Source organism: Monopterus albus, unplaced genomic scaffold (assembly GCF_001952655.1).
Source record: "Monopterus albus unplaced genomic scaffold, M_albus_1.0 scaffold14.1, whole genome shotgun sequence".
Taxonomy (NCBI): domain Eukaryota; kingdom Metazoa; phylum Chordata; class Actinopteri; order Synbranchiformes; family Synbranchidae; genus Monopterus; species Monopterus albus.
In genome coordinates, this window is record NW_018127894.1 from 891470 (window position 1) to 913366 (window position 21897).

Genomic DNA, 21897 nt, shown 5'->3' on the forward strand with positions numbered 1-21897 from the left:
GCGCCAGGCGAGCAACATTCAGTGGGGAAAATAAATGGAATGCATTAATGTATTAACGTTATGAAAAAAACGTCCTCACAATACAGACATTGAAAAAAAATCTACATTTTCCCTTTAATACATCCGTGGGAAGAATGGCGGATGGTTTTCTTTTGACTTCTAAATAAGTCTGCAACTAATAATAATGTTGAGAAAACAATCTCATCACAAGTTCCATTTATTAGCTTTTTTGGAGCTTTGTCCATGCTGGCACAAGGTGAAGAAATAACTCATGACACATCTGACCCAGCTGTCAATACAAGCTTTTGATCCTTTGACAGTTTGAAGTGTCTTTAACTGGCACAGCAGAACCAACTCCAGTCCTTTGGCATCTGGATACATGATTAAGTTAAAGCTGTAGAAACCTGCAGTCTCTGTCGCTTATCCACCTGTTTACGCTCTTTAGGTGTTATGAATGGATGAAGTGTCTTGAGCTGCAGCATCTGATCGCCTCAGACTGACCCTAGAACGACATGCAGGGAAGCTGGAGGGAAGATGACAGTAAGACTTCTTCTGCAGTAAATGTACACACCGAGCATGCTTTTATTCATCCTCTAAAGCAGGATTGAAGAAGAAGGCTTGCCAGGCTTTACTTTTAGCCTTAGATTTTTTTCATGTGAATAACTGGACACCTTTGTTTCTCTGAAAACTGCCTAAATAAGACGGGGAGAGGAAAAAAAAAATATCTTTGAACCGATCATAGAGCAGTGGCTGGAAAGATAAATCTGAGAGACCTTTTTACTTTTGTTAACTTATTCTAAGTTGGTAACAAGTTTTTAACATCCAGAATTTTTACAATGCCTACATGAATAAGCTAACGCATAGTCCAAATAAGAGAAGCTTATTTAATACAACTTATGATAGGATAAAGTGAAATATGATTGACATTTGCTTTATGAGGTCAACACTGCTTTTAAGTTCTGTCCTTATGGCTTCCAAATCATTCTTTCTAGACATTCATACCATCATCCATCAGATTTGTTATGCTGAAGTGTTTATAAATAACTGGTAATCATTGGATATGATATGAAAAGATATTCTGAGGTCATACATTAGTAAAATCATTCAACTTTTGCTTAAAGAAGAAAAAAAAAGAGCGGTTTAATTTGACTTTATTTTTTGCCAGAGTGCACATTCATCATCTTGGATAAGCAGCGATGGGTAGATCCCAGTTTAGAAGAAGAGGAGTAGTGCATGGTGAGAGATGTCAACATGTTCATGACTGACCCAACAGACCTCTCCTCAGCTGAGCTGGAGATCACGATAGCAGGTACTGCCCAGTGTGCTTATCTTAAAAGTGACTTCAAAATCAAAGGCTGAGCAAATATCAGCTGCGTATGTTACCACAGTTGTCCAAATGTATGTTTTCTTTTCCAGGTGGCATACTTTATCTAGCATTAGCCACCCAGTACTTGACTTGTAACCTATTCCCTGTTAGATTTGTAGTCTTGTAGATGAAAGAACTCCTCTGGTTTTGCATGCCCCATTAATGTAAATGTCTTTTAATATTAATTGTGCAGCTCAATAAGAAACACCAGCGGGCTTGGACCTTGCCGGGTCTTCATCAGCACGGAAACTTAAATAGTTTGCACCTGTATGTTTCCGCCCTGGCCCCTGTCACCTTGAATGTAGAACAGGAGTAGAATAAGATGTGTCAAGTATATGATTAAAAAAAATTGCAATGAAAAATCTTAATTTGAAGAGCATATCTGTGTTTAGCATTTTCTACACAACATCTAACCGTTATAAGCACCAAGCAGTGAATTACCTTGTGGTCTCCCTCGGAGACCAGGTTGTTAACCTCCAAAACAAAAAACTACAAGACTCCATTACTTGCAGCTTTATACAAGTCATCCTCCACTTAGTCCTCATTTCTGGATACTCAGACCTTTAGTAATCTAGATTTAGACACGAAATCCTCTCCACTGTTGACAGGACACCATTCTTTAACATGAATTTACAGTACTTACAGTTTTTGATGTCATTAAATCCTGGCATTGCTTCCACTGTCAATAAAACCTGCCAGTATTTTGAATATTATCTTAATTTAAACAAAACAGGCTTTTCGGGCTGTTCATTAACGATGACTGGCAGCTGATGGTTTGTTTGTCTGGACTTAAATGGAGACTCCATCTCACACAGACGGCAGAAAAACTCAAAACTCACGTACTGTACTTGGCTAAAAAGGTTTCTCCACTACAAGAAAGAAATCCGTGTCAAAGACCAGTGTCCCCTAAACATTAGTGAACCTCTTGGGTGTTTAAAACAAGAGGGTGCTAACGTTAATCTAGTCCAGATATAATCAATAATACTGTTCCCACAACGCTGCCAGCCACTCTTCTGTAGACTAGTTACCACCAAGTCATGGCAACATTTCCTAGAAGCAAGTTAACAATTAACCTCCATTCTAAAGCAAAACAGCTTATGGGAAGACTAATAAAGGACAGAATATCAATAGTGTGGATGCTGACTCAGCATCCACACAACTAGGTCAGACATTATAGAACTAATTCATCCCATGTATTCTTTCAATTCACTGTGGATAAACTTGTAAGCAACTTTGAGTAGCTGACTGAGTTAAATCTATATGCATTGTCACAGATCCTGATCCTCCAAACAGCCACAAACAAGGCACCCATGGCTCTGGGGTTCATCCTTGAAGCTGCAAAGAAACCCGACTTTCCATCCAGGTACTCTACTCAGTCTTGTTTTGCTTTTGACATTAAGATTTAATATGTGAATAATTAAAATGTTGAATTTGATTAAGTAACTTCTGTGCACTTAAAACTACAGTGATCAATTTTAGTCCAGACCTACCAAAATCATGATTGTCTGGACAGGTCCACTCTCTCTTCTGAGGACCTTGCCTGCTATTGTTCTCACACTGACAGGCTGTTATGTGATATTACTCTACCCAGAGAGGCAGTTATGTGTAAAGACTTGAATTGTACTGACGCTAGTCACAAGGCAGATATCTCTTCTTTGTATTCTAATATTATCCGGGTGCTGATTGAAGCTAGTATGCCTTATTATAAAAGTAGAGAGAAGCGTAATATTAGACCTGGTTGGAACACTTATGTGGCTGAATTTAAGGCTAGAGCCCGTGATGCAACGACAGCCTGGGCTCTTGCGGGTAAACCCAGATATGGGCCACTATCTGAGCATAAAAAGCATACAAGTGCAAAATACAAATATGCCATACATTTTATTACGAAAAATGAACAAAAATTGAGGTCTGATTCTATAGCGAAAAAACTATTACGCAATGATACGAGGTCATTTTGGAAAGACGTTAAACCTATTAATAATAGTAGACTCTCCCTACCCTATACTATTGATGGAATTTCTGGCCCAGATAACATAGTTGAGTTTTAGCAGCAACATTATTGCAGTTTATTTAACTGTCTTCCCAGTGAGGTCTTCCCTGTAAGCAGGGTTGATTTTGTTGAATCTGTTAAAACCTGTGAAGTTTCTCTAGCGATAATTTGTCTGCAAATAAGTCTACTGGGCTGGGTCATATTTCTGTAGAACACCTTAAGTATGTTAGTTTGAGGTTGGCTCCTCTCTTAGCTATATGTTTTACGTCTTGTGTTACGCATGGGTTTTTGCCTGATTCTTTGATGACAGTGTTTTTAGTCCCTGTGGTGAAGGATAAAGCAGGAAAGGTCTGATAATTATAGACCCATTGCACTTGCTAATACACTTTCTAAAGTTATTGAGGCAATTCTTTTGAGCAGGTTTTGCAATCTTATTCGCTCCATTGAGAACCAATTTGGGTTTAAATCCAATCATGGCACTGATGTGTATATTTGCACTAAAAGAATTAGTTGGTAAATATAAAAGTAAGAATTCCACTTTATTTGTGTTTTTTTTAGATGCCTCTAAGGCCTTCAATAGGGTGAATTATAGGAAATTATTTCAGAAATTGTGTGATGCCTGTGTGCCTAAATATATAGTAAGATGTTTGTCTTATTGGTATGCCTGCCAGTCTATGCTTGTTAAATGGGATAATTGTATATCTGATCCTTTTCAGACCAGTAACGGGGTAAGGCAAGGTAGTTTGCTGTCCCCGATTTTATTTAACTTTTATATGAATGATCTCTCAAAAAAGTTAAGTATGTGTAGAACGGGTTGCATGGTTGGAGGTGTTGTAGTGAATCATTTAATGTATGCAGATGACCTTGTGGTATTTAGTCCTAGTTCCGCAGGTCTTCAGCAGCTCTTGAATGTGTGTTCTGTATTTGGAGATCTTTATGATGTTAATGCTGTTAAGTGTTATGATATGCCGCTCAAAAGAGGACAGGTCCCTTGTATTTCCTTTTTTAGTTAAGGGGGGTAATATTTTAACTGTATGCAATGAAGTTAAGTATCTGGGTCATGTTATAAATGATTGTTAGACCGATGATGGGGATATGTAGCGGCAGTGCCGTATGTGCAAGCAAATGTATTGGCATGGAAATTTGGTTCATGCTTGGATGGGGTAAAATTGACTATTTAGAGCGTATTGTTCTTCTTTGTACACTGCCCATCTATGGTCTAATTATAAAAAAGGCAGTCTTTGGAAATTGACTGCGGCTTGTAATGATGCCTTGAGACTATTACTGAAAAGGCCTAGATGGGTGAGTGCCAGTGAATTGTTTGTGTCACTACGAGTTAGTACTTTATACATCCGTTTTTTTAAAACGGCTGATAAATTTATCTGTCGCTTGAATAGCTCTGAAAACCACATTGTTTTATTGTTCACTAATGGTGCATATAGGGACATGCAATATACATCAGTACTCTGGTATACTTGCCTCTTAAAGGGATGGTGGACTGGCTGTTTTGTGGTGGTTAAGCAATTCTCTAAAATACCAAATTAGGCTTCATAGTCATAGGTAGTCCTGCTTTTCAGACTGCATGTGGGGTTTCATTCATGTTAAGGGCAACTTCAAAACTGACAACTTTACTACAGTCAACCTTGTAGAATTTAAGAATATTTGTATAATACTGAAACACTGCACATCTTAATTTGTTTGCAATTTTGTTTTAGTGCATGTTCAAGAGTGAGTGGGGACAATGGAGCTGAGACTGTGGATGTTGGAGGCTGTGGTAAGGGAAGCTTCAGGGAGAAGTGTCCCCAACCAAAGAACATCTTAAAGTGAGTTCTCCCTTAATTGGTTTACATGCTTCAGTGGAATGTCCTCCACACTTGGTGTTAAGGTGGACCAAAGGTTTACAGAACAAAATAACCTAAGTCTATTTTGTCTTTGTTTTTCCCCACAGCCTGCCCCCAATCCAAGATAGCAGCTATCTGATCAGTGACCGACTAAAAAAAAAAAAGTCTCTTTACAATGCACAGAAAACAGCCTGTGAACGAGAGACTTTTATTGTATCAGCATGGTCTTTATTTGGAATAGACGACAAAACTGCTGCTGAGTTCAGGCTATAGTTAAAGAAGTACTGTAAATAAAAGTACTGTAGTTCCCTTTTAGTGTAAACAGTGACACACAGGCCATCTCCTCAAGACAGGGAGCTTATTGTCAGTTTACTGTAGAAAATGTTTCCACATATCAGTTTTTTGCCGTAACGAACCAAGAAATTACTTGGTAGTTGTAGGTAAATACACTCTATAAAACACTCATGTCCATGTGAATATATACTCGCTGTCACTTTATTCATGTACTATTGTATGCAGGTCAATGCAACACTTCTGCCTTAACATCTGTGTTTATGAAGCTCAAAATGGTTGTACTGGTGGTGTTGTACTGGACATTATATTCAGTGGTGTGTCTATTTTTGTCCTCCCCAGCTACATACAGGAGTTCTTTAGAATATTAGGAACACCACTGAATATAATGTCCAGTACAACACCACCTTTAACTGTCGCCTCAATAATAAACCTAATTGAATGTATACATGACAATTTCCCCAAAAACAAACATTTTGAGCGTCATAAATACTGATGTTAAGGTGGAAGTGTTGCACTCATTTGTATACAAGTGTACCTAATAAAGTGGCCAGTGAATGTATAAACATCACTGGAAAGAGACAAGTCAACCTTTGGTTCTACTTTAAAGTGCAGTTTCTGTGGTGCAGCAGTGTCCAGTCTTTGGTATCTGGGGAGGAGTTCAGAGGATCAGGGTGCACTGGTTTTTATCCTGATTCTCATCAGAAAGGGAAAGTTGAAGTTACATTAGTTTTAACAACCAGTCTCCCCGTCTGCTCCTGTAATCCACACTCTTCTTTTGTCTTTGTGTAGAAGAAGCCTAGACATCTCTCTAGCTTTGCCAGAAGAGGAGCAGAGATGTAACAAATGCGACAAAAGCCACAGTGATGCGTTTCTGGCTGTCTCTGTGCCAGCCTGTGGCGTCACTGTGGGGAAGCAGAGCACTGTCGCCGTCGTGTCCTTGGCTATAATCAGACAGCTGACTGCTTGACGAGCACTGGACCAGGGGCGTCTGGTAAGAGGTGGCCCGTTTCTCTGGCCGATCAGGGCTGGAGCCGTCGCTGGGACGCTGGCCGTTGTAGAGCAGGTGGTGGTCGTGGGCGTCCTGTTCCATGCGGAAGAGCTCATACTCTGTATGGGGGAGTCGGATACCCAGTGCCACGCAGCCATTTGTTACGGTGACATCCTGCTCCACCCCAAGCTGCCAGGATCCCTGCACTCCACACTCATTGCTGTTGAAAACATTCAGGAGGGAGGTTGTGGCCAGGTCCATGGGTGTCACTCTCATGTGGTTCACTAGACGAAGGAAGACAAGAAGACCTGTTAGCTCCAGGCAGGAGAAATGGAGTGCTCAGAAGAAGCCTGTTGCAACACAGACACCATGAGACTCAACTATCAGTGGGCCTCATGCAATACCCACTTGTATGAACACATTTGACACCACCAAGTGATTTAAAGGAGAACTTCAGGGTGTTAAAGCTCCAGGGGGGATATTGGACTCAACTCCATCCCTGTACATTTCCATTCTGATCTACTACAACTGCTGTAAATGTAGTGATCATTAGTCCTGTGAAGAAGGGCAGACTTGCATGTAAGAGAAAGTTCCTAATACAAGAAAGGTAGTGAATGCCTGCTCTTAAAGGATAACGTATTAAACCTGCTGTGTTTCCCCTAAAAGTAGGTACGCTGACTCTATAGGTACGCTGATTTTGTTATCACCTCTTCACTGTAGAAATGAAAGGTTGTGTTAAACAGTGTCACTGGGACAATCGGTTAGCCTCAGAATAAACCTGATGTCAGTCAAATCATTTTTCATGTTCGAGTCTGCCAACATGAGATCTGAGCTGCAGTCTGGGGTAGCCATTACAGCAAGTTGGCCCAGATGTATATTCCTATGCAGTTAGCTGTAATGGCTAGCTCAAGCTGCAGCCCAAGTCTTGTATTTGCTTTTCTTTTGACTCAGAGATGTTTCTCCACATCTCTACAACAACGATAGTGAAATTAGGATTAGCTGTAGAGTCACCGTACCCAATTAGAGGGGAAACACAGCAGGTTTAATACACTCAAGTTATCCTCTAAGAGTGTGTGCAGCATTCACTACCTTTCTTGTAACTAACACTAACTTTCTCTTATGTACAAGTCTGCCCTTCTTCACAGGACTAATGATCACGACATTTACAGCTGTTGTAATAGATCAGAATAGAAGTGTACAGGAGCAGTTGGGTCCAATATCCCCCTGGAGCCTTAAACGGGGTCTTGACACTAGTGGTGAAGCTACAAGGTGGTGTAGACTACATTGACAGCATAGCTAAGGTGATCATTGGCTGATGGGAACTACTGGAAACCAAACCCAGTGAAATGATTGGACAATAGAAAGTAGAGCCTCAGCATGATGATGAAATGAGGCTGCTGACAGTTGTCTTCCTACTGGAATTTACAATAAAAGCTTCATTAGTTGTTGCTGGCCCCTGATGAAACGTTTAGCACAAGTTCAAGCAGGAGGACAACTGGCAGCCAGAACGAAAACTACTACGATTTAAGTACCTCAAACCTCAGCAGAGAAAACACTAATCTGTTTGCACATTTATAATCCTGATTTAAATCACTCGGGGTGCTCCAGACTTTCCTCTCTGATAATAATGTATTTAACTAAAACATGGCTGTAAGACAAGAGAATTGCACAGTTACCTTTGAAAACAAAGTCAGTCCCGCCCATGACTCGAGTGGAGTGAAGCCCTCGGCTGTAGCGTCCACGTGCATAGATGGTGAAGGTGGGGTGTTTACAGACTGGGTCAGAGTAGTGGTAGTAGTGGCCCTCCCAGGTGTGGTTATTGTCATGGAAAATGAAGTGGCGGGTGAGGAAGAGGACCTCAGGGCGAACTTCGCAGCGCTGGCTCACCCACTGGCCGTACAAGCCAACAGTCAGGTCGGCCTGCGGCGGCAGGATGGGAGGATGGAACTCATCAGAGCGGTAGATAATACGACAGGCCATGCAGCCCTGGTCATGATTCTGAAAACAAAAGGAGGGAAAGGTGTTACAAAGGTATATGGCCAACTGAATAAGAGCACCTTGTAGTCAGAGTGCTGACATACCTGGAAAATTAAATAAATCTGGCAATGAACATGGTTAACAAGTGTCAGCATCATCTACTCAACACTTCTTGGTAACACAAAATCCAGCTATATATATATATACACACATACACACACACATTCCATAAGCACTTTGACATTATAATGAACATGTTTTCTTTGGTAATGTACAATATTTGTAATTTCTCTAACCCATTTTATATTACATTTGTTTTACACATATACTATGACTTTCTTTCTATACTACAAGGTATAGGATTTGAAAATCTCCAACTGTGGCGCCCCCACATGGTAGATGCTGTAATCACAACAAATTACACTAAGGCCAATTATTTAATATCGACATTATTGGCAGATTTTCAGTGATTTACAATGTGGTAGATTATTTTTCTTTATGTTATACAGATTTTCTTTTTAAACCGGATAATAGTTAATCATTTTTATATTAAAAAAATTAAAGCTTGCACTAAATTAAATAGCACATGTTACATTTAACAAACTTGTCTGTACTTGCTGGTGATCAAACAACATAGAGCAGACCATGTACTAATGTAAAGTATCTGCAATAAACCACTTCTGGTCAATGGATCACTTGGGTTCAAATGGAGGAGAGTGTAAAAAAAAATAAAAAACCCTGAAGGACTTCAGTTTTCACAATGACCCAGAATCACAAAAAGCTGTTGTGACTAAACTGTTTACAAAGTCAAGAGTTGAAGTTGCTGCTCAACATCACTGTATAAAAATATCCAGCATGTTCCCTAAAACCTGTCAGTGCTCAGAGCTTTTTCTTTCCATCTTCGGTATATTGTGCCATGAAACTCGCATAAAGAACGGCTGGCATCTGTTCAGAGGTGGAGGAGGAAAACTATTTCCTTCAGGCTGAACCTCTGGAGTGTTGGAAGCCGGACAACGTTCCAGCATTTTCTCAGACTGATCATTTTGCAGTAAAAGATGTCTGGTCAAACAAAAACCACGACAGCAGGAAGCCACACGGCAACCAAGCTTTTGTGCTCCTTTACAAACGCTGGGACATCTGCTATTCACCCTCACTGACAAAAGAGATTTTTGTAAATCCATGAATGACTATTAATCATATTCAGTTCACGTCATTTCTGGTTTGGTGGAGTCCCAGAGCAACATTTGACCACACTATCCACAGACAGGACAGCTGTGGGTCTCAGGCTGCAGAAAAAACCAGAGGGTCTGACAGATTCAGCGGCGGTTAGGTTTTTGTTATTTGAGGGTGGTCAGTATTTAAGACCCAACCTTTCTGATCCAATCAAACATAATGTCTGAATAAGATTTATAGAGTTTAAAATAAAGGAAATGAAGAATAGTAAGGCAAGGAGGTGAAAATGGCGTATCACTACAGCCTACAGATGAGCTAATCCCAGTGCAGCTTTATAACTGCCTCAGAGAGGTTAATGGGACTGAAAGGGAGGACTCCTCTGAATCCAGCTTATGCACACGAGTATGTTTCACTAGTGTGTATCCTCTTCTGACTAAAATATAGAGAAAGGAAAAAGAAATAAATACAGTATACAGAGAGAAAACTATTTCCAGTACATGGATTGTAGCATATATGTATATACATGGAGACAATAAAAAGAGAGAAGATGGGAGCAGGTGTGGAAAACCTGTTCCAGAGCCCATAAAACACAGACAGACTGGGGAGTCAACAATGAAGACATCTTCCTTCAACGCATACTCACCTATCACCGGATGAGGGGTTCGTTTGGAGAGGGCAACGTAAAGCTACATAAGTCTTTTAAATAATTTTTACATTCAATCACAGATACCAAATACTGAGCACTAACTGTGCTTCACTTGCATCTATACTAACTGTAAAAAAGTTAATACACAGCAGTCTCTTTTCCACAACCCTGAGTTGTATCTGCAAGGCTACATACAGCCCCAACAAGCTCCAGTAAAAAGGTCGAGCAGCCTGTATATGGCCTGGGAGGCAAAGATCGGGGCTGTAAATGGCCTGAGAAGCACTAGCTACTGCATTAAAGGACAAGGCTGGTCCATTTCTATATTAAGAGCATTTTCAACACTCCCCATACACAGACTAAACCCAACAATGAATCGCCTCTGCTCACTGTTAATGTCTGTCAGTCCTGGATTAGCTTGTTAATCTGTGCCACTGACCTCCACTGTTGTTCAAAAATGATTAAAAACACATCAGGGAAACACCCCACTGTGATGAGTGACACATTTCCTCATTACAGAACAAAACCCCGATATTTGTTAAGAATATTAAGAGATCTTGTGCAAGGACCCTTGAGTCTTGCTTACTTCAGATGCTATAAAGTTATTTTTATCAAATATTAGACTTTTCAGTTTCATAATGAGGAAAAATGTCACTGATGTGTTTTTAAACATCAGGGAAATGAAACTGATTTCTCAAAATGACTCTCCAAAACCTAAACTGTTCAGTTTGCTCTCTAATAAGACAAAAAAACAATGTCTTAAATGAATAATTGATTAACAAAATCACTGCAAATGAATTTTGCAAGTCAGCTTATGACTATTAGCAAAATGTTCTTCTTACTCCAAGTATTTAGGGATCTGTAATTGCAAGTAAAAAGTAGTACAATAGAGCTTTACATTCGCAAACCCTTTTCACTGCAACCTGTCTAAACTGATTCAATCAACTGATGTTACACAACAAGGGATAAACAGAAATGCCGCTCTAACAAACTCTCCTCCACTGGAGTGGATGTATGCATGGATCAGCTGCTTCACAGTGCGATGTTGCAAATGAACATAAAACGAAACTAGAGGTCACAAACTAACTTTATATTTAACAGCAAATGGTTAGCAAGCAGGCTTTCTTGCCACAGAGCCACTACACTGTCTGACTTGTACAAGCTTGTGTTGCTATGAATTTTTTGGATACACTTCATGAAAACCCAGAAAAGCCTTCATCACAAATGAGTCCCTGCATGAGGAATAGATGTAAAAACACAATCAAAGCTGAAACACTTCACCAGGAACAATAATACAACTAGAATTACCGCCTCATGGCTGTGTGCCTCCACCAACCAGTCAAGCTGCAGTTCACAGGCACGTCTGTCCACACTCATAATACATGTAGCACAGAAGGAATTTAATAAAAGATATTAACTACTTTTTGACAAAATGGAAGTTATCACTATACTGACATGCATGATTCTAGTGAAAATTTCCAATGAGAAACATGCTGTCTTCAGTTTAAGGCTATTCTTACAGAGGAACAGAGAGATGGACCTTTGTCACATCATCGTTGAGTCCAAGTGGACATTTTTGCCAAAACTGGGGGGAAAAAGTTACTGAAATAACACATTGACGAGAATGGGAAGGACATGAGGTCACAGTGACCTTTGACCACCAAAATCTAATCAGTCCACCCTTGAGCGGACATTTGTGCTAAACTTGAATGAATTGCCTTAAAGTTTTTCTGAGATATCGCGTTCACAAGAACGGGGCAGCTGGACAAACGACCTGGAAACATCACGCCAGTGCGGAGGCATAAAAAACAGATCCCTTCAAATCAAGTGGTGGTCAAGTGGCCTCAGTGACACAGCAGCAAACTAGGCGACAGAATACGAAGAAAACAAACCTAAAATAAAGTCTGCTGCCTTGCTATTGCATCACTGCTAAAGGTCCACACAGTAACCACAAATGAACACGTTTGCTCCAGAAAACATTCTGGACTGGAACCAGTCCTGGGTACATGGCTTAAGACTAATGGATCGGATGGTCACCATGGCAGTAAAAAGTCCTTTAAAGACACCATTATAACATAAAGAAATGGTCGAGTTGAAAGCACTTTGTGTAGGAAGGAGTGAGGAATTTTCTACTGCTGTTCACCACAACATATACAAGTCAACGCCTACATCATGGACAGTAACGAGCGAGACTGAGGACGCTGTAGGGCAAAACGTTCACTCAGATTTGTAATCATGTACGACTGTTAATAAATGGAGATGATCTAGACGTCCTATGTACAAGCTGCAATTTCTACTATTAGTTTAGAACTTTTAATCAATGAACACAACCTTTATAACATCACACTGCAAGGCTAGAGACCACCAGAAGTGAGAAATTTGCTTATCTGTAATAATAGACTGAGCCTTTAAGGCAATTCTCATACTATGTTAGACTAACCACAACTTTGAAAGTGCACCTAAAAGTAAATTACAGCTCCACCAACACCCTGCCTTCCTCATTATTTAGTAGAAATAAAGCACATGTAGCCATTTGATTTGAGCCTCAGGCATGCATGAAATCAGACTTGGTATACGCTCAATGGAATAATTCATACTGTATGGCCTCATGATTACAAATTCTAGGAATACCACATGGTGATCCCTCCCAGAGATAGGCCGGGTTTCACATTACACCTCTGCAGGCCAGAGGGGCTTCAAGAGAGCAGTTCTGGTCAGTGCAGCGCCACAGGGGAGCTCGTGTGATCACAGCTCCTTACTGCACACACAGTTTACATTCTGATCAGCAACACCAAGCCCCATCATCCCCATAAAAATGGATGTTTATTTAGACAGTGGACTAGAACAGGATTTCATTGTAATCTCTGTGGAGGGTGTCAGTGAAAACATCACTCTAGGATTTCAGCCAGTGGGGAAACTGCTGCTCAGCAGTGTAAACAGAGACATTACATCCTATAAGCACAGTTGAGGAAAGAAAGGGCTCTTTCTTAATGCTCAAGCTGGGAGGTGACATCAGTATGTACAGAGTTTCTGGTTTCTATCAGTGCAAATGTTTAGTGTACAAGGTTATTTCAAGTTTTAGTCTCTTTGATGCTACAGGTGGATGGAGATCGAATTTGATTGCATCAACACAAAAATTATTTCTTATTCCTCATTAATGAAACCAAAACTTCCTTTCATACTGCCTTAGACAGTTTTTTTTGTTGCATCATATAGCCTTGTCACTTTAAGACTATTCTGGTGTGTGCGGTCTTGGTAGAGTCGAGGGCTGACACAGCGGGAGTGGAGATCAGCAGGGGTCAGACACCAAACTGCGTGCTTGGGACAGAAAACAACTTCTACCTCCGGCCTGGTTGTGTGTTCCAAAAGACACTAAAACGCAGTTTGGGGATGGGTAAGAATTCTCATCCTGGTTGCTGCACCAGCCAGATCGTTATTTGTCAGGAAGGGCACAAGCACAGTGGGGCTTTTCTGTGTGTCTGCAACTGGCCCCAAAACCAACTTTGCAAATGCCACTATCATTTCTGTCCTGGTTGCCATTAGCAGCTGTTTTAAGTGGCAGAAATTCTGCACCCCACACAGTTCCTGTGCTGGGAATCTTTAAGTTTAACTAACATCTATGGCATCGTTTCGTTTGTGAGCCCCTAATATATATAGATAGTCTCCGAGAAGTTTCCCTTCCTCATTTCATTTATGTAAATAGTTTTCAGAAGCCTGAGCAGCAGAAACTATCCAACATTTGACAAGTAGCAAAATGTAAAACTACAAGACAAACCTAAAAAAAAATTCCCTTTTCTTGCTGTCCTGTCCCTGTAATTATCTCACAACCCCTTAAGACCCCTTCATCTTACAACCTCTAGCAGGAGGGAAACCAATAGTCTAAAAATTCCAGGAGCCCTGGAAAAAACATTGTTTTTGGTCTAGAAAGAAGTGAGAATCACAGTTCTCCCTCATCCCTCTAAACTAAATGAGAGATGAGATTAAGGGCCTGACCTTGGCATTTTGGAGGGCGATCTGGTAGCTGGATGGCTTGTAGTACAGCCTCTGCGAGGGCTCGGTGTGGATGTCTCCTAGAAACAGCTCCTCCACCAGATGATCCAGGTTGTGATGCAGGTACTGCTTCTCCACCCGCAGCAGCTGCAGCTCATGCATGGTAAAGTTAAGCTCCTTGGAGCAGTCATAGCCGCCCTCCTCACTCCACAGTTCATAGATCACACTAGGATCCCAAGGGCCTGTCACCGCCCCTGGACAGCTGCGGCTGAGCCTCTGGCTGAATTCTTTCGCCACGGTGGCCGTGTGACATACCATTTGGACGCGGTGGAGATGGTACTCTGCCTCTGTGCCACCACGGATGATCCAGGAAGCCTGGCGTAAGCGCAGACGCCCCCGGATCACCAGCGTGTAGGTGGGTTTGGTGCAGTGGTTGTCCTCGTAGTAGAACTGGTGAGCCTGGAAGGTGTTGTTCGGGTAAAACCTGTAGGAGCGTGTCAGAAACTCTGGGCCTGGTCTCACCTCACAGCTGCAACAGAACACAGAGGAGGTTCTGGATAAACGCCATGCAAGTCAAAACATTTTTCCATAAATACCAGAAGTTTGAAGTTGGTCCAGGGCTGCATTTAGGCGGATTAAGGCCTTTTATACTTTTGTTTCTTTTGCACAGGAACATATTTCAGTCAAGCTGCCATTTAGAAGAGTTTCATGTCAGAAGTGCATGTTATTTCAACAACAGTGTACTAGTATTGTGTACTAGATATTGAGTAAATTGAAAATACCGTTCAATTCATTTCAGTAGAAAAGGAAAACCTGTTTTCAGATTAAAGTGAACATTTCAGTCCAGTTCCTTTAGTTCAAAATGAGGTTTGGGTTGTGTGGAAATGTAGACACCATTTTTGAACAATTCTTCTGTGTTGTATCCAAGGAAACTGTTGCAATTGCTAAACAACAAACCACTAAACATTAAGACTGAGAAAAGAACATTGGGAATTCGATCAATAAAGATCTGAGGTCTTCAGCAGATTAGCATAAACTACTGCAAACACACCAACAAATTTCAAAGCAGTTTCTGCTCGCTCCACAAAAATGTGATACAAGCCTCTGACTTAAAAGAAAAAGGGCAGAAAACTCTGCAAATTCATTTTTGAACTGTAGGCATGAGGTGACAGTAAGCAGTCCCTCTATACACTCGCAATATGTTTTATGAAATCTCTGCAGTGCTGTTACAAATAGTACTGTATGTGTAGCTTATAGCTGGTGCAAAAACACCTATATGGTACATCTATGACTGGAAGGGCTTCAATAACATCACCTAAACTATTCAAGGCCACAGGTCATATTATAAAGCCCTTGTTAAAATATAAAGGTATCTATAGGTATAAGATTATGTATAATTATGTAAAATGTCTCTATACGTCTGTAAAACGGATACACAAACATGTTTACCTGGTGGACACCCAGTGACCCTCTATGTTGGGAGGCATCTGCACAGTGATTCGAGCTCCATGGTGAAGGTGTTTCAGCATGCGTTGGCACTGGGAGTCTTTGTCGTATCGGCCGAAGGTTTTCTCCAGGGAGAGACGGCTGGAGCGGCCGTCTGAGTAGTGACGAGAGGAACCTCTAGCACAGCCTGGGGGAACAAGGACGACAATGAAGATTTAACTCAGCTGAGATTTTACTGTCATTCATTTACTTGTCGTGATCCTAAAGTAATAAGATTATCAAAAGTACAATACTGAAATGATGCTTGATGTGCCACCCAGCAACATTTGACACGTTATATAAACCACTAAAGATGCAGCCTAGTTTGGCAAAGCCTTTTCTTTTGGACTTTTAAATCCCAATAACTGGACCACAACTCTTTTCCAGGCAACTAATAATAAGATAATTACTCTCAGGTCAAATGGTTGCTTTGTTAGTCTGAAGTTAGCGCTCATGTTTTTAATCTGCCGTGCCGATTACAGTGCTTTATCAGTGATCCGCAACACTTGGTATAAATGGAGTCTTTATAGGTTAATATCTGATCATGTGATGAAAAGTCCAAACTTAGATGCTCGTGTTAAACAACTAACAGGTGTCTTTCTGCTCCACAGCAAAATTGAACCAACAAACACGATCTCTTTGACATCAAGCTACAAACAAAGTTGAAAGGACGAGAGCAGCAGTGAGAGAACACAGTTCCCAGCCTGCACCACATGAGATAACTATGCCTTCAACAACGGCCTCAGCTTAAGGGGATAAAATATCAGAAATGAAAGCTTCCAGCCAAAGAAAAGCATCACAGCTCACATTCCAGTGAGGATTTATTTCATGTAATCCTCTAATGTCATCCAAATCTACAATGAAATATGAAGACTTATTGCCTTAAATTCTTTCTGCTGGACCCAGCTTGCCTGGCGATATCATTTAACACCGAGGTATGCCACTGCGGTTAACTCTGTGTTTTTAATCTGAGACCAACAACACTGAGGGAGGAACGAAAACATCTGATTAAAAGAAGCCATGAAGTACAAAGCTCCATCCAGCTGTTTTACACCCAGCGCTGCAGCTCTGACTGTGTGTTAGCTGAGGCTCGAGTGTAAATGACCACTTCAGAGCGCTGCTCAGTGGAAACTGGACTGTGGGGAGACTCGATTCCCCCCACCCCCCCACTCAGCTGGTGGCATTAGCACCACTTCTCTGCTGGCTACAGCTGTGTTAAAACTTAAGGAAAATTCTTCTCACTTTGCTGCATGCGTGTGTGTTTTCACGTTGTGTGGGAGGACCTTCTTCTTGCACCTGGAATCAGGCTTGAGGCAGGGGAAAGACCCTGAGTGGCTACCACACAGGGAGGAGAGCAGCACACCGGCTACCAGTGTGTCTGCAAGTTTATACTTCCATATTGAAAAAGTACAGTAAATATGTTGTGCGTGTTTATGCATGGAACTCTATGCATACTTACTTTCATTATCAGTCAACCTGCCAACTCTTCCCAACTATGTATCATGGATGCATCTGATTAGAAAGAACATGTCCTGGGCCCCATGCATTTTATGCCAGTTTCTTCTGAAAAACTGCTAGACTAGAAACCCTCCTCTAGTCCAGCTGATGTCATGCACTCTTACATTTTTATTGGGCGTTTGGGATATGGCTGTCCCATATGCTCAATGTAACGAGCACTCCCCTTTCCACCGGCGGTGTCCCTCACTACTTTAAAACTGCTTGTGTCCAGCCTCTTAAAAAAACCTGGCCTTGATCCCTCTGTCTACAAAAACATCAGACCAGTTTCCAAACATCCATTTACTGCCAAAATCTTAGATCACTCTGTCTCAACACAGCTTCTGGAAGTCAAAAGTATTCTTGAAAACGTTCAAATGCTGGAGACTTCCGTTCCTTTTCTACTAAACTTAGAGTATGTGCAGCTTTTGATGCAGTGGATCACAGTATCCTGACAAACAGGCTTCTGGTCTATTGGCGACATGCTTACAGTTTTTATTTCAGCATGCAGCACCTCATCTATTGCCCTAGTAACATGGGGAGTACCCCAGGGTTCAACTTTAGGCCAAATCTTGTTTTCACTATAGATGCTTCCCCATACACTGACACAGCGTTTTGTTTCATTGTTATGTGGATGACACTCGGATATACTGTAGCTTCCCACAAAGTCGACACCTCTGATCTGTCTCGTCTGGTTAGTTGTCCAGCAAATGTAAAAGACTGGATGTCTGCAAATTTCATGGACTTCCTGCTTTCTCCTGTCTTAAAAAGATGCGTGAAGTTCAAACTGAAAGCCGATTCATATTTTAGTCTGTAAATAATTTGAATAATATTTTTAAAAGTCTAGCACGCGCCTTACTTTGCTGATTTTAAAAGTGAATAGACCTCTGCTGTATTGGATGTTAGGCAATAATCTGATGTTAGACTGAGCCGTAGTTTAATTTGTGGTTTGGTGAAAATATAATGAAAAAGTGAGCGTTATTTACAATAATTTTAAACACTTAGAAATTGTTTTACAAAGAGCTACAGTACATCAAAGCCAAATAAATAAACAATCAAAAGGAGGTCGTAGCCTGTTTGTAAAATTACTTTTTAAAGAGGAAGCATCTCCTCCTAGACACATTTGAAAAGTGTCAAAATGTTCAAATGTGTGACTTTCTTCCAGCAGCCTAACTTTAAAAAACAACCTCTCCCCTCATTAGGGAAATAATCAGAACAGCTGGACTTGAACCCCTCTCCAGTCTCTACAATATGCTGCTCTCTGTTGAAATCAAAGCACCCACAAAACTCCCAGCGCCTTTGACCACAGAGAGCGTTTCCAGTTGGCCCAATCCCACTGGTGAGCTAACAGCACCAGGACCCCTGACAAGCTGAGAGGCTCCACATCATTTATGGGAAGAGAAAAATCCACAAGTGCCCGAGCAGAGACCAGACAAAGGGCTGTTCTTTGCGTTATCTCAGAACTTGGCAGTGACCATCAAGTACTTGAAGGGAGTATTGAAAACAATGTGACACTTGTGGACCAAAATAACTTAAACCAGAGGGGGAAATAACCAAGTACAATAATACAATGTTGCTTGAGTATTTCTATTTTGGGATGTTTTCTACATGTAGCTACTTCACTGGAAATATCGAACTGTTTACACTTCATATTTATCTGACAACTAGTTTAGTGTTCGTTTACCCAGATCTGGATTTTACAGCATGAAGAGCTTCTGCCAGCACCTCTAAATGCTAATATGCACATGCTAACATGCATCAGAGAGTCAAAGCAAATACCAGATATGGTTTTGTGATTTACACCCTTTCTACATCTGCCTCTCCTCTGTCTGTCTTTCTTGGTTTATTTGAACTTGTGGCCGCCCTTTCCTTCTGTTGTTTTAGTTCAACTGCATTTGTCTGGCTTGATGGTGAGGACAGTTCCCCTGGATGTGAAATTATTTTGCCACTTTTCTAACTGGTGCCTTTGTGATAACAGCACTGGTTATTGGAGCTGTCAGGCATCTCATGCTGCTTTGAAAACTCACATCAGAGTGCTGACTTTCAGAAAACCTGAATCCGGCATCCACCCTAATATGACCCTATTTTTATTCAATTTTAAAATATTTTCCTATATTTGTGTACCAGCTTTAACAATCCATTAGAATAAATAATATAATGCACAGTAAAGGTTATAATTTGACATTTACTGTGAGTTTATATTCACTGTTAATGTCACCGCCGGTAGTAAAGCCAAACCAAATTTGACTGTGCACTTGTAAAGATGTTTCTTTCTATAGTCTGTTATTTTGTCTATTTCCTGTAGCGGCAATGAGCAAAACTAGACAGAAACTCACATCTTCATGTTTTTAGAAATGGAGAAAAGACGGAACTACCTGGACAGACATAAAAACATAGGGGTTAAACAAAACAGTTAGCTCATTCTTGTACATTTTAAAATAGCTGATTAGGGCAGATAAGGAAAACTTAAAGACCCTGTTGAGGACCAGCTCAGTGATAAGGTGAAAATACAAGCAGCAGCAGCCGAGTCCATTTCTTCTCACTCTTTACTTTGCTGTTTCACTCTCCTACAGTTTGCTGAGGTTTTCTCTCCCAGTAAATTCAAAACACACACTGATCCAAGTATTTTTATTGCCACTATGAAAGGTTGCAATAACGCACCACTTAACTGAACGTTAGATTCACTTAAACACACTTAAGTGGACTCCAAAATATTGTTTCATCTCAACCTGGTCATTTGAAGTTGCACTGTCACTGACAGCAGATGGATTGGGTCAACTGCTGTCCCATAATCCTCTGCTGCTCAGACAGGGTTTTCATCAGGAATGATGTTTTTAAGTGGCCCCGGGAAGCTTTGCATAGCCTTTTAGACTTCAAACATGTAACCACTGTGGATACATCAGACACGGTAGACAGCCATGATGGTAAACAGGTGTGCTGAAGTGAGCTGACCTTGTCCGGTTCCTACCTGACGAGTAACACACTTCAAATTCCATTGAGATTTCTAAAAATACAATAAATAATTGGGGTTTTTTTAAAGGCAAAGCAAAGATTCTTTCATAGTGCAAGTATTTTGGCTACACATGTGAAGACAAGGAAGAACAATTTTTTAAAATCTATTTTAAAGAATATGGAAAAGCGTCTCACCTAAAAAAGCAACGAGAAGCAGCGTAGATGACGGCCCCATTCCGCACGTCGGGGGTCTGAGGCGAGTTTCACTGGTCACAATGGCGAGTTCACGGTTTTCTTTACACTGCGTCCTGGTTAATTCCGACACAAATGCTCACATCATGGATCCAAAGCGCGGCGCAAACAGTACAGCGACGTCCAAACATCGTAGGAAGCACAGCTCCGCTTCGCTAGAGATGGGAAAACCTCGACCTGAGGTTCAAAACAGATAACTGCACCTGCAAAATGGCATGAACCCTCTTCGACTAGACGAGCTGAAGGAATTAAAGGCTGCAGTCAACGTGAAAACGCGACGACTCTGTTGATTTCGCGCGCGTCCTCAGTGCGTCCTGCGCCCTGGAGGAGTGTCGGTAGTGTGTTCAGAGACTCACCCCCAGCCTCTGTGTGGATTCGGTGGGCGTGGAGTGTGTGTTGATGGTTTCTCCCGTTAGGTGCGCACTGGATTTGAATACAGCCAGACTTTAACTTGGTCAGGGGACATTTCTCACTGCATGTGTTTGACCTTTTCAGACCTTTCTTGGAGAAAAATACATAAATCATTCAACATAAACAAACATAACTCATAGAATCTTTAGGGCAGACTATAACCAGAATATCTGATGCGTTTTGTTTTGTTTATTTATTTATTTGCCTTAAAACCCAGAAACAATCCCTTTTATGTGCAAACAAGCTCAAAATAAAATGGTAACTGTTTTTAAACTTTTTATGCTTACAGTCCTGATCCTGGTCTCTTTTAAAATGTACATTTGTGCTACTGATTAAGAACCAGATTTACAATGGCACAAACCTGGTAAAATGTGAGGGTTTATGTTCTGACTCTTGTGGTAAAATAAGCAGTTGCTGTTGCAGTGATATTGGCTTAAATGGTTTAGAAGATAACATCTAACATTGTCTGAACTTAACTAGTGGAAACATTGTCTCAGCTTTACAGTTGAGTTGTTTGTTTCCAACATCCTCCTTGTTATCACTCATAATGAATGCTGCACATTTTTCTTGACCATGGCTTCTCATAGTCTGCCTGTCCTGAGGGAAGAATTAAGCTCCTGAGTTTTTTTTCCCCCCAGCACCTGTTGTGTGTGAGAGAGACCTTGGCCTTGAGTTTCAGTCTCTTTTCAGCTTGTAGCTCTTTGCTGTTTTCTCTCTGATCTTTTGACCCAGAGGCAGCAACTCATTGATCCTCTCACTCAGACACTGAGCCCTTATACACCGATAGTTTTACTATCATGCATTGCTTTTCTTTGTTGAAACCAGATGACTACATTACCCACAATGCAACCCACTCACTGACAGTTTGGTTGAACATTTGGGTGTATATGCTAATTTGAACCTTTAGCCTCAAGCAGAGAAGGGGAGCTGGCTGCAGAGGTTTGGTAAAGTCTCTTCTTTCTAGAGCGTGGAGACCCCTCAGTACCCGAGGGTTCGGGCCAGGTTCGGACAAGAATTTAGAAATTATGTTGAGGTTCAGGT

General features: G+C 41.1%; 1 protein-coding gene and 1 long non-coding RNA gene across 3 annotated transcripts; one reads left to right on the plus strand and one right to left on the minus strand.

Moving 5' to 3' along the window:
* Positions 1-70: 70 nt before the first annotated feature.
* Positions 71-5782, plus strand: LOC109955303 (uncharacterized). The gene is made up of 4 exons (XR_002274249.1): positions 71-540; positions 1166-1309; positions 2641-2729; positions 5072-5782. It is a non-coding gene; the product is annotated as an uncharacterized LOC109955303 (long non-coding RNA).
* Positions 5783-5989: 207 nt separating this feature from the next.
* Positions 5990-20992, minus strand: LOC109955279 (protein APCDD1). 2 transcript variants are annotated; one of them, XM_020591287.1, is made up of 5 exons: positions 20802-20992; positions 15712-15895; positions 14266-14791; positions 8156-8477; positions 5990-6763 (listed from the first exon to the last, which is right to left on the minus strand). In XM_020591287.1, exons 1-5 carry the CDS (start codon positions 20968-20970, stop codon positions 6300-6302), a joined length of 1665 nt encoding a protein of 554 aa, XP_020446943.1. In that variant the 5' UTR covers positions 20971-20992; the 3' UTR covers positions 5990-6299. The 2 variants fall into 2 exon arrangements, with proteins under 2 accessions (XP_020446943.1, XP_020446944.1); XM_020591288.1 differs by lacking the exon at positions 20802-20992 and adding an exon at positions 20389-20793.
* Positions 20993-21897: the final 905 nt, after the last annotated feature.

What these genes read in the sequence shown, in the direction of transcription:
- LOC109955279 (XM_020591287.1), bottom strand. Translation starts at nt 20,970, where the DNA reads ATGATTTATGTATTTTTCTCCAAGAAAGGTCTGAAAAGGTCAAACACA. An exon ending in GGTCACTGGGTGTCCACCAG is followed by an intron (nt 14,792 to 15,711) that starts GTAAACATGTTT and finishes GTTCTGTTGCAG; the next exon opens with CTGTGAGGTGAGACCAGGCC. An exon ending in GACTGACTTTGTTTTCAAAG is followed by an intron (nt 6,764 to 8,155) that starts GTAACTGTGCAA and finishes TCCTTCGTCTAG; the next exon opens with TGAACCACATGAGAGTGACA.